Source organism: Alligator mississippiensis, chromosome 3 (assembly GCF_030867095.1).
Source record: "Alligator mississippiensis isolate rAllMis1 chromosome 3, rAllMis1, whole genome shotgun sequence".
NCBI classification, from domain to species: domain Eukaryota; kingdom Metazoa; phylum Chordata; order Crocodylia; family Alligatoridae; genus Alligator; species Alligator mississippiensis.
The window spans coordinates 19615680-19628478 of record NC_081826.1 but is presented as its reverse complement, the minus strand read 5'-3'; the positions used below and the strand labels follow the sequence as shown (position 1 = coordinate 19628478).

At 44.9% G+C, this 12799-nt stretch overlaps 1 protein-coding gene across 10 annotated transcripts in view; it reads right to left on the bottom strand.

The window, feature by feature from the left end:
* Window positions 1–12799, bottom strand: part of MTSS1 (MTSS I-BAR domain containing 1) — a 167821-nt gene that overhangs the window by 16284 nt on the left and 138738 nt on the right. For all 10 annotated transcript variants that reach the window (XM_059723761.1, XM_014611477.2, XM_019481757.2 and 7 more), the window contains 3 exons: window positions 5638–5795; window positions 3651–3758; window positions 2597–2694 (listed from right to left, as the gene is read on the bottom strand). In XM_059723761.1, the coding sequence (XP_059579744.1) occupies window positions 2597–2694; window positions 3651–3758; window positions 5638–5795 (364 nt within the window). The remainder of the gene's footprint in view (window positions 1–2596; window positions 2695–3650; window positions 3759–5637; window positions 5796–12799) is intronic.

Sequence of the window (12799 nt, the reverse complement as noted above, 5' to 3'; positions counted from 1 at the left end):
AAAAAGAATTAAAGATCCAAGTTAATAACTGAGAAAAAAAAAAATTCTGTTGGCCTCTGAATCCAACATGACAGGTTTCATTTCCCAATAAATCTCTGCTGCAGCTATGGCTCTAGCATCTTTAGAGAGTTTTTCCTTTACACCTTGTGACTTGTAGGATAGAAACAGACACCACCAAGCCAAAGCAGATCAACTATGATGGGACATGTCCCACCAGAGCTGATCTGCTTTATTAGGTGATGCACACATCACCTTTGTCCTGCATCAGACCTCTGGCCTGATGTGGAACAAGGAGAGATGGGTTCCTCTTGCCCAAGGATGCCCCAGGACCATTGCTGCTACACATCAGGTCTCGTGCTGAACCATGCCTCCACATAAAGCATGAGCCAGTGCCAAGTCCTGCACCAACCCAGAGGTATGGGTCAGCACAGGTCCTGGGCATAGAGGTATGGGGCACTGAGAATCTCCCACCTCCCATGCTGTCTTGCACCTCCAGGACCCATGTTTCAGACAGAGGCATAGGTCAGCATGGGTCCTGGTACAGAGTAGCACACGAGTCAGGGAATCTGCCTGCATGCTGGGACCTGCGCAGACCTGTGCCACCACCTGAAGCACAGGTCCCAGCACAGGACCAGGGAATCACCAAGAGCCCTAGACCTCCGAACCCTGTGCCTCCACATCAGGACCCACACTGACCAAGCTTCACACAGACACAGGTCAGCATGGGTTCCCCGGTGGAGGCGCGGGGCACCCAGGATACCCCAGATTCTGTGGCTTTGCAGCACGACCCCTGCAGGCTTTCCCTGCTTGCAGAGCCGTGCCCCTGGGGAGTATCTCTAAGTGAAGAAAGCCAGGCAGGTGCTCCAGGTGTTAGAGGGGCCTGATCCTATCCAGAGTGTGTGGGATCAGGCTCCTCAGACCTCTAGAGCACCTCCCTAGGCTGGAGAGAGAGTGGGCAGCTCCAGTCTGTCAACACTACCACCACAAACCAAAGAGACATTGGCCAAAATTAAGGCAGTTTTATTAGCACCTTTTGTTGTGCCACTGATGTGACACAACAAAAACATTTATTTGCCCAGCATTTGCGCCACCATAAAAATGTTTACAGAAGCACAAATGCAAATGTCAAGCAATGTCTGCTTTTACCCTTAAAAGGTATCAGCAGCAGTAAGAGTTTGCCCCATCTGAGCACATCTCACCTAATAGTAAAAAGGAAGCCTAAAAAAGGAACTAGGGCATCTCCTGTATGCCAATTCCAGTGTATGAATCTATTTAATACCTACATGTAAAAAGCATGTGCTGTATTAGTGACTTAGGTGCTAGCATTGCTTTACTTACTAAGAGGGAAGGAGAATCCTTGGGAAATGTGATTGTATCTTGACTTGGTTTACAAAAGGAGTAACCAGTCAGCGAATTGGAACTGTCCTTGACTTCTGGGTCTAAGCTTGCAAAGCAGTCCTGATCATAGCCAGGCTGTAGTCTTGTCTCTCAAAAGACCAAACCTCACCAGGTTTTTGGTAACAGTAGGGGAAGCACTGAGGGAGTGGGGAGCAAGGAGGCAAAAAGAATGTTACTTGATTCATATAAAAAAATTCTGCTGCTTTGCAATCTGATCACTTAAGAAAATACAAGGTTGATTAGAACCTAGGTTCCATGTGTTTTCAGCCATTTTCTTTGATAGTTTTAGGATACTGCATCTTTAAGCCTGTGCTTATTGCTGTAAATATATTTAAGAGGTGGGAAACTGTATCTCCATGCAAAAACAGCTTATGTACAAAACCAAAGTGCAAGTTTGAGTTCAGCCATGCTACAAGCTTACTTAAAGTCATGCGCAGGTGCCTACCATATGTTAGATGTGTAAGGCAAACAAAAATGGCAATAATACTAGAGAGGCTAATGAGGCATTAGAGGAGGGTGCACAATATACCGGTAATATCTTCCTTTTCTAGAAAAGGAAAGAGTGAATTTAGATGCCAAGGTAAAGGGGCAACATGATGGTAAACTGTTTGACAGAGAACAGGTTGTGGGGTTTTATCATTTTGTTTTGGTTTTTAAACAGAGAAAGCAGAGACAGGGTCTAACTTTTCAAAAACACACTTTGGAACAGTCTTTACAGCATTAAACAGTCAGGGAAATCTTGCATTTTACAGTATAGCATTTCCACCTAATAGACCAAAGTAAGAATCATCAAGAATATTCTCTTCTTTCCAACAAGTTAACCAACTAAGAAATTGAAAACGGTGCAAGATTATTTCTTCACTAAGTCGCAGTATATAGTACATATGATCAGAAAGGATAGTCACAAGCAAGCAGTTGCAGAGCTTAGATCACTTAATACTTTTGCTCTTTGCTCTGTAATGGATTCAACTGAGCTGAATCAAAAGATACTTCCCAATTGTCTTACTGGTTTTGAGTTCAAAGTTGTTTGACTTATGTCTCATTTTTAAATGCTTGTAAGTCACACGCATAAATGTATGACTGGGAGGGCCCAATATGATCAGATTTTTTTTTAAAACAAGCAAGTATGAACCTGAAGTTGCCACCTAGCCCGAACTTCCCCTTACAAAACAGGTTAAAATGATATTCATCCACCTACCTGCAAACACTGGACTTTCTAGACATGGTAGTACTGGGAGAAGATGGAGGCGTCTGATATGACCAGCTGTAATCTGAACCTTTCAAATCTAGAATTACCTGATTAAACAGAAGTGATAATACGAAGGGTTAAAAACAAACAAATCCAACCCATTTCCTTATTAAGGCAACTTCTGTTGCTTGCAAACACTGTTCATCGTAAGAGGGATTTTCAGTATTATTATAATGTATTTTTTTCCCCTCACTTTATAATCTGTGATCACCAATTCATGCTCTCCATTTTACAGTCTTTAATTCAAGATGGAACGACAGCTTCTTTAGTTCCATCACTGGGTTCTCACCCAGGCACTAGTGTGTCTGGGTGGCAAAAGCCAAAGTTTTACTTGCATTATAATTATAAATAAAAAAAAAACTTTTAGGCCATCGCACGCGTGCGTTCCCATTAATTTCAATGGATTTAATATGCATTTGCAATCAGGGTTGCTTACATTGTTGGATCAGTGCAGAAGGGTCTTACTGTAAAGAGTCTCATTGAGAACTGGGCTCAATTAGAGTAAACTAAAACGATTAGTGGATCTGGGCCTACACTCTAGAGCAGTGGTTCCCAACCTTTTTTTTCCCCCTGCGCCCTGCTGCTGGGAGCAGAGAGTGTGGTGGCGGATCAGGGGTGGGGGAGCTCCTGGCACGGATCGTCTTTTCTGTGCAGCACCGCTGGCACTTTCCCCACAACCTTCATTTGGGTCACAACCGCTGCTCTAGAGTAAAATGACCTTATAGTTAAGGCAGGTCAGGAGAAGGAAGACAGGGAAACTGAGTGAATTCATGGAAACACCTGTCCAGAGCAGTGATATTGCTGTCTCAGCCTGGGATATTCTGAAGGTGCTTAAGGGAGTCAAGCACCACATCATTTAAATGGGAGTACCCAACTTTGATATTTGGTAATGCTGCATCCTGCTGCAGCTAGGCCCTCACAAAATGTGTGTGCATGGACCCTTGCGTGCATCAGCATTTCTATTAAGTAACAACAAAACCTTTTCTAAGGAAGGAGAACGAACCTGTTCACTTGAAGATGGCAGTTTGTGAGGGTCCATGGTGAGGCTTTTCAGGTCATCTGAAATGGTCTGTAAGTGGGTTATTTCTCCTAGCATTGAAATTTCTTCTTCCTGAAGAAATAATACACAGTAGGGCTGTTCATACTCTTGCATTTATAAGTTAGAGAGTAAAGAATGTACAAAACTCCATCCTCTTGTGGTTGCAGATGCATCAATGACGCATCCTGTCTTTGCCCTTGAGATAATTATTTCTTGTGAAAAATGTCAGGAAAGGCCAATTTACTGTGTTTAAAAAGTAGCTTTGGGCCATTTTCACTTGGCAGCATACACAAGCAGCAAAACTCTTCCTCAATTCCCTCTCTCATCCTTGAGATATAGAATCCCAAACTTTTCTTTTTTTTTAAACCTCTGAAAACCGAGTCAGCCCAACACACTCCATTTAAAAACAGGGATCCAACAACCGTAGGGCACTCAGTATCTCGCCTTTAGGATCTGATCCTTAAAACCCAAGCTGTGGTTTAGAACCCTATACATTTTGCTGATTTTCTGCGCACTCCATCTGGACAACAGGTACTACACAAAAGGCACAGACAGAAACCACGTTTGTCATGCAATTGACCCCTTGAAATCACTCTAAAGCCATGTCCAAACAGACGAGCATGGCTGCAGAGCCCTCTAATCTCATGATAAATTAATTAACCCTCATTGTATGAGGGTTCAAATGAAGCTGCTCCTAAGCAGAGCGATGTCATTAATTTGTCTGTTTTGCTGCAACAGTAACCCAGCTGGAGCTGCTGTCTCTGGATGGGAGGGGGGAGAAGGCAGGAGGAGGAAGCCCCTTCTGGGATTTTCAGGGCAGCGGGGGGGGAAAGAAGAGTGGGATGGGGCAGTGGACTGGAGCCCCTCACCTCAGGAGGCCTCCGCTCCAGTGGAGCTGAGAAACTGAGAAGAGACATCCTCCCCCTACCTTCTCCACCTCCCATCCAGAGACAGCAATAGAGCCGGTGGGGAAGATGCAGCCTCTCTCCCTGATGATCCAACAGCCAACATCTGTCGGATTGGGAGGATCAGTCTAAGCCATGGTGATTTCTATGAAATACTATGAGTTAGACCCAGGAGCTGCACTTCTGTCTGTTCCTAAATATAAGACAGGGGTGCTTAATCTGTGGCACGTGTGCCACAAGTGTCATCTGTAGCCTCTGTGTGGGGCAAGCAGCAGATCGGGGAGGGGACAGAGCATAGTTACATATTGGGCAGGAAGCAGAATGCAGAGCAGAAGATCAGGCAGCCAAAGGGGACTGGTATTGCTCTCTGGGAGGGTGGAAGATAGTCTGGGGCGCACCTGCCAAAAAGTTCGACTTCCACTGATGTAAGGCATTAAATATCCATGAATCACACTAGTGTGAAACTATGTTGGTGGCTGATTTAACCAGACAGTTTCAGTGATACAAGTTCCCATAGTAATCCCATCAGGTACCATGGTAATTTTATATAAAACTTGAGTGTCTGCTATTCACCTCCTACTACTCAGCCTTCTTGCTTCCTACCTTTAATCATGCTTCTATGCAAGGACTGATGCAAGCAAGCATCAGGACTGAATTACAAGAGCACAGAAGACAGTGCAAAAATACACAAGGTTGATAGGATGCCCTCAAAGACCCCATCCCTGCTTTAGGCAATCTGTTTATGAACATATATTTAATCCTTTTGAATTGACTGAAGACATCATGTAGGAGGTGGAAGCTGCCAGAAAATTGTACAGAGCAAGCTGATATCTGTCAAGATAATGTCATTTATATGCACAAGGCTGTCTTGAAGAATACCTTGGTCTTAGCACTCTACTAGGAGTGTGGGAGGAATATATTAATGTAGGAGGGATATGCACATTAGTAGCAGAAGTTTTGAATTAAGTCTTATTATTAACTAGTCTGCAAAGTTATGTGCCTCCATTAGACTTGTGAATTTTAGAAATTTGAAACAAAGGACTTACTATCACAGGCCGTAGCATCGAGACGAAAGTACAGAATCGGCCACGCTCTTCAATGAGGGCCTTCCTAACAGCCTGTTTCTCTGTTTCTTCCAGAAGTAGGTACTTATCATTGACATCTTGTAATGCACTGTCCAACTGCGGCTGGATGTCTCCTCTTCCTGTACATAGAAAAGAATTGCAAGTAGGTTTTGTCTGAACTACTGACTTACAAAGGAGGAGTTCCTCGTCATCAGTCAGTATCCTTGCTGGATTGGGTTTGTCATACTTAGAATCTAATCCAAAATATTCCCTAAATTAAAAACTGTTTTCTTAATCCAGTGTTTTCCCATACTTATTTTCTCATTTAATAGGATAAATTCAGGTAAATTCACAAGTTGTTTCCATCCAGTTAGAAAAGCAGGCCCCAATTTGCATTTCAGATAGGAAGCATAAGACTGTGGCCCAAAACCCTCACAGCATCCTTAATAGACACAGAAGCCTGCACACTAACCACAGACAAGTGTCTCTCTCCCTTGCCATTCCTGCATTTAGCAGGCTCCCAGTTATGACCTACAGAACTGTGTAGACCTGTAAATGATTGCTAGTGATTTTTCCTGGCATTAAATTAATTAGGTAAATGGAAATGGCAGTTGGACCATTGAACTGGATTTTATTAGCACAAATACATGATGAGACTAAAGCAAAACATTCATCTTTCTCAGGTCAAAAACTTGAATAACTGAACACATCAGTTCAGTATTTTTTGCATTATTCTGCCTAGAAAACAAATTAAAAACAAAAAAAGAGAGATCTGACTAGTTGCAACCAAACTCAGCCTGTTGCTGCAATGTAGGTAGATACTCACAGCTCGGCCTCCAACAAAGCAATGCCCCTGCTCACTCCCTACCATTCATGCCTAGTAATGAAAAGCAGGTTGGGTACAGCGCTGCTGTAACAGGAGAACTTATTGAATGTGAATCTTGTTAAAACAATATTGAAAGAGTGTTGCAAAAATCATACTGTAATTCTTAAATGTGATGTTATTTCTAGAATGGAGTATATCTTATACATTTCCATTCCCATCACAACTGAATCCCAGTGCGTGGTTTTAATGTTTATGCTTACTTATATTGAAGCTCCTTCTGGTAGTTTTAACTGAGTGATGCTGCCATCACTACTTTCCATGTTTTTCTAAACCAGCTGGGACGAATTGCAAGACAAGGTAATTGGCATTTTGGTATGGAAGTTAATATGCTTCATAGTGAATTGCATGAGTATAGTAGAACAATGCTAACTGAATCTGGTATTAAGTACAGGTGAGATGTCCTTCAAAAGCACATATGTAAAATCAATAAATGACAGTAAATGTGATGCTGAAACAGTTTGTGATCATTAGGAGTTGTTTGAAAAGTATGTATACTTCTTAAAATGGAAAAAAAAACCCTCTATTTGTTTTTAGCTCTACTGCTTAAAATATCTTACATCTAATACCTAGACAATCGTGCACTTCTATTTTAGGTTTTATTATTGTGTAATTTATCTATGTACTATTTGGCTTACATGCAGGAAAGGTGAAACCTGGTCAAATTTATTTTTCAGTAACCGTTTGTCAGCCCAAGCTCTGCTGTCATCATCTCTAAAACCGCAGTGTTTACATTTTATTCTCTTTAGCCAACTCTCGAGTCCCATCTCAACAAACGTTGTTGTGTGACATTTTTAATACTTGGCTCAAGGATGAGTTTTATAAAGTGGGAGCATTTGAAGAAACTCTAGCTTGCCCTTTGTGATATAGATCGGCTCCCATGATACCAAAGTTGGCAGGATCTGAATCTTATTTGCAAATGGAAGTTGAAGAATAAAGAATACTGCTTTCCTGTTTTCCAGACCAATTGCTGAATCGTGCCTACATCCATTATTCCAATCCTCTTTAAACAAGGGCTATTCAGTGCACTGAAATGCAAATTTACAGCACAGTACATAGAAAAGTTTAAGGTGAAACTTGTTTATGTGGATAAAGATAGTTACTGGCAAAACTTGATCAGAGCAGAATTTGATGCATCCTTGTGCACAGTAATTTTAAGAGAGACAACAAATGATTAAGTAAGATTGGGTAAGCTCAATGGTACATTATCTAGCACAGGATGAAAGTACGGTGTCAAAGGTGCAGGGTTTCCCACGAAGATAGGACATTCCCTCCTTGGACAGGCCTTTATGAGCATTTTGCATCATTGTAGTATCCCCTTTGGAAGTGCAGATAACTGTACCCCCTTGAGAGCCAAGAGCAGCTTAACAGAACCATTCACACAACCCCATGGGCTTTGAGTGAAGAAGGTCAGTAAAGGAAATTCAGATGAATGCCTTTGCCTAAGAAGTATGTCACCCTTCTGTGTGGAGTAGTGTACCCTTGTCAGCCTAAAAGGCACAGCCAGCATGGGCAGGTACAAAGATATGAGTTTTTCAGGAAAGGTGGAAAGGTGCGAGTATTTTTATTTTTATATTTGGTGCCGATACTCTTGTGTCAAAGGTAGCAGCAGGGTCCCAGCTGGGCTCTGACCGCTCGTTGAAGCTGGAAAAGGAGGAGAGGGAAAGAAGAGGATGGGATGTTGGGGGTTCAAAGAGATGTCCCCCGTAGCGGTATGTGTAACAGAACCCATAATGTGGCACTACAAAATAAAGCACCAGCAAAGCTCCCACTTGAGAAACCCAATCCATGAGACAAAGCTGTTTTATAGTCAGATATATCAATTAAAAAAAAATTAAATAGGACACTCTGAGGTGGCAGAAGTATAAGCTTTTCCCCAAAATACATTTGAAGTTTGCCACAAATAACTTCTACACTGTCATTTCAAATAGTTTCTTAATGAACCAGCATCTTCTCAGACTATTGCCCATCTCTGGAGATAGTCAAGATGGTGTCTTCCTGTCCGTGTATTGTTCCAGGCCATTCTTATTCAAAAAGATTTGCTCATCTTTGTAATTAGCAGCATAATTAAAGCATTGTTTTACATCACACTAGATCATTTCTTCTATTAGATTGAGGATGTTGTTGTTGTCAGGGATTATATTCTGCACGCTTATTTTGCAAATGGCTGCTGGTGGAGTACCCTCAGGTACCTTACATCAGTGTAAGCATGCCAAATGCAACATATACTCATTAACTGAACTGCAAAAGTTAACATAGCTCACCTTGGGGGAACAACTGAAACCCTGGCCCAGCCCAGTAAGTCTGGCTGAATTCATATATTAGGGCTGTCAAACAAAAATATTAATCACGATTAGTTGTGCAATTAAAAACATTAGTCACAATTAATTGCGATTTTAATCACACAACTAAAAAGTCAAAGTTACATGCAAAAACCCCTCAAAATTATGCAGGTACTTTGTATGGTTCAGGGGTGGGTTCGGGGCATGTGCAGGGGAGGAATTTGTGAAGGTGTGGGGGGCTGTGGGTGTGTGTGGGGTTTGGAAACTGGGGAAGGGGATGTCCCCTCACACCCTGGCAGGATGCAGGGTACTGTGGGTCAGAAGTGAAGGGCAGCAGCAGGGCTGGGGGTCTGTGAGGAGCAGACAGGCATGCAGACACAGCACCCAGTAGGCAAGTCTGTGGAGGGGAAAGGGCAGGGGGAGAGAGAAAGAGTGGGGTGGGGGGCACAGATCAAGGGCCTCATGGCAAGGCAGAGAGTTGGGCAGGGGCAGGTCATCGGACAGAGCCATGGGAGGCTCGTCCAGGGGTTTCATAGATTCATAGATGTTAGGGTCAGAAGGGACCTCAATAGATCGAGTCCGACCCCCTGCATAGGCAGGAAAGAGTGCTGGGTTCAGATGACCCCAGCTAGATCCATATCCAACCTCCTCTTGAAGACCCCCAGGGTAGGGGAGAGCACCACCTCCTTTGGGAGCCCGTTCCAGACCTTGGCCACTCGAACTGTGAAGAAGTTCTTCCTAATGTCTAGTCTAAATCTGCTCTCTGCTAGCTTGTGGCCATTGTTTCTTGTAACCCCCGGGGGCACCTTGGTGAATAAATCCTCACCGATTCCCTTCTGTGCCCCCATGATGAACTTATAGGCAGCCACAAGGTCGCCTCTCAACCTTCTCTTGCGGAGGCTGAAAAGGTCCAGTTTCTCTAGTCTCTCCTCATAGGGCTTGGTCTGCAGGCCCTTGACCATACGAGTGGCCCTTCTCTGGACCCTCTCCAGGTTATCCGCATCCCTCTTGAAGTGCAGCGCCCAGAATTGCACGCAGTACTCCAACTGCAGTCTGACCAGCGCCCAAAAGAGGGGAAGTACCACCTCCTTGGATCTATTCGTCATGCATCTGCTGATGCACGATAAAGTGCCATTGGCTTTTCTGATGGCTTCGTCACACTGCTGACTCACGTTCATCTTGCAGTCCACTAGGACTCCAAGATCCCTTTCCACCTCTGTGCCACCCAGCAGGTCATTCCCTAGGCTTTAGGTGTGCTGGACATTTTTCCTCCCTAGGTGCAGCACTTTGCATTTCTCCTTGTTGAACTGCATTCAACAAGGGTGGGGGGGGGGTGTGCGTGTGGTGGGGTGGGAGGCAGATCGAGGCCCCCACAGTGAGGGAGGGAGTGGGGCAGGGGCAGACGCTGGGCTGAATGGGGCCCTGGGGCCAGGGTGGGTCACGGGTCGAAGCTGTAGGAGGCACATGCCCCCCAGATTTTTGCACAGGGCAGAGGTGGGCTGAGGCTCTGCATCCTGTTGCCTTTGCCCCAGGAGCTGCGCGCTGGCTGTGCCATGTCCCCTGCCGACCTGGCGGTGGGAGGCACAACATGACGTTGCGCGGCTCTTAGGGCAAAGGCAGCCTGCTTCCACCCTACACGCAAGTCTGGGTGCGCCCCATGACTCCCCGGGGGGTGCACGCAGCAGTGGAGCTGCATTCCTCACCTCCTCCCCCCACATACCTGGACAAGCCTCCTGCAGCTTCGACCCATGACCCAACCTGGCCCCAGGGCCCCATTCAGCCCAGCACCTGCCCCACTCCCTCCTTCACCCTGGGGGCCTCGATCTGCCCCCCACACATACACACTTACTGGCACGACACTGCTCTACATACAGAGTGCAGGCTGTGCCTGTTCATGTGGTCTGTGTTCCCCCCTCGAAGCCTGCACCCAGGCTGCCCTGCAGTCCTCTGCACTGCCACTGATGTCCCACTGGGCAGCCTGGAGCAGAGCCCAGAAGCAGGCTCCAAAGCCAAGTGTGTGCTTAATGCATTAAAAAAATTAACAAAAGAACCAATTAAAGTGTTAATCGCGTACATTAACTGCAGTTAAATTGACAGCCCTAATATCTATTGATGTAAAAGACGAAAGATGCACTCACAATGTCAGAGGGATCTACTGATACAGCAGGTGAAAGTGAAAGACCCAGGAATGCTGCCAACTACCTGGGGTACTTAAACCCAACCCCATTTTATACCAGTATAACTCCTTTGATTTCCTTGAAATAACCAAGACCAGAATCAGGCCTTTTCATTTTGTCCAAATCCCTTCAGCACGTTTTTGTAGCCTCCCACAACTTTTGGGCACCACCTATGCTTTTACAAAGTTTTTGTTTTGTTCCTTTATGTAACCTACCAAGTCCAGAGGGACTCTCAGCCATTCTTTGGACAGGAAATCTGTACCAACCTCTGTTCAGTGAGCCACAATGCAGAAGCTACTAAGCCAGTCTTCAGGGCCATGCACAACCTACACTCTGAGGCATGTTGTCCTTGGTCCTTTCCTGAGGAATGAGTCCTCTGTAGGACTCAAAGCTGGTTCTTCAATAAGGCTAGGGACAGATATTACATATAAACCAATTTAAGTGATCAGAAACTGGTTTAAACCTGTAACAGAACAGATGTTCCGTACACATAAACCGGTTTCAGCCATTTTCAAACTGGTTTGAGATAAACCTGATTGAATGTAGTATCAGACTTAGCTGATTTGGGTCCAACTGTTTTATGCAATGTCTGTCCTAGATCCCTTCCTGGTTTAAGATAAGCCAGACTCCCCCAGCATCCCAGATGTTTGAAGTAGAGAGCCCTGCCCAGGGCTGCAAGAGAGCTGGGCTCGCCTTGCCCCTCTGCTCCCTGGCTGGAGCTCTGGCAGAGACAGCAGGCACAGCAGTGTCTGCCTGGCTTCCCTGTGCCCCCTGCCCCCCCACTCGAGCAGGGATTCCCCACTCCCTTCTCCCACATCACAGACCATAGGCAGCATGTGATATGCTAGCTTATGCTGAGAGGCGTCTGTGTAAGGCAGACGGGACAAAGACAGACAGGACAGTGTCCACTTAGGGCTTTTCGGAGCCAAGCAACAAATCAGCTGGTAATGTCCCTCCATTCCTTCCTTGGAAAAAGCTGTTTAAGAAGAGCTTGAACTAATGAGAGACTTATTTTCCTGATGGGCTTATAAGTGCTCAGTTATCAACTCTCTGCTGGACTGGTCAAGAGCAGGAAGGAGAAATCAGAGCATCCTGCCAGGGTCTGGCCACACCCCACCTCCCCCCTCAGCTCAGCACTCTGAAAGGGAAGGGAGGGCTGTTCCAGCACCACCCTCCTCCCCCCCACCCCACCAGCTTCTAGCCTGAGCCACTGCAGGCATTTGCCTGCATTTCTTCAGTCCAAAGGGGATATCTGTGTGGTTACAAACCGGTTCAGCCTAGCCAGGTTAGACTAACCTGCAAAAATTGAATCAATTCAGGCTCAGGCTTTTTGAATGTCTGTCCCTAGCCTAAGGAACAAACAGTGCTGCACTTATGTTGCACTCCTGATGCATTAAAGTATCAGATCAGAGCAACTCCAAAGTCACACTATTAAACCTCAGATCACCACTTACTCCTCACCTATTGCCTTGACTAACCTGAATTCACCATTTTTACTTACATGAAGGAGCTGTCAAATGTCAACTCAAACAAAAAAGTAAGGAACTGTGCACGTGTCGCATCTAATTTTCAAACACTATGAATCAAATTGAGGCTTTTCCCTTCAGGGAAGTGTCAAATTGTTTATTGCCTTCCTGACAAATCAACAGAACTATTTTTTGTTTGTGACCTTAAGGGAAGCATCAGTAAGGAACATGAACAAATGGTTATTCTTTCCAGCACAGAAATCTTGGGTTAAACATCTGGATATATTTCCACATAGTAAAAATTCTTATACGATGGGGAGAAAAAATTCAGTGAAA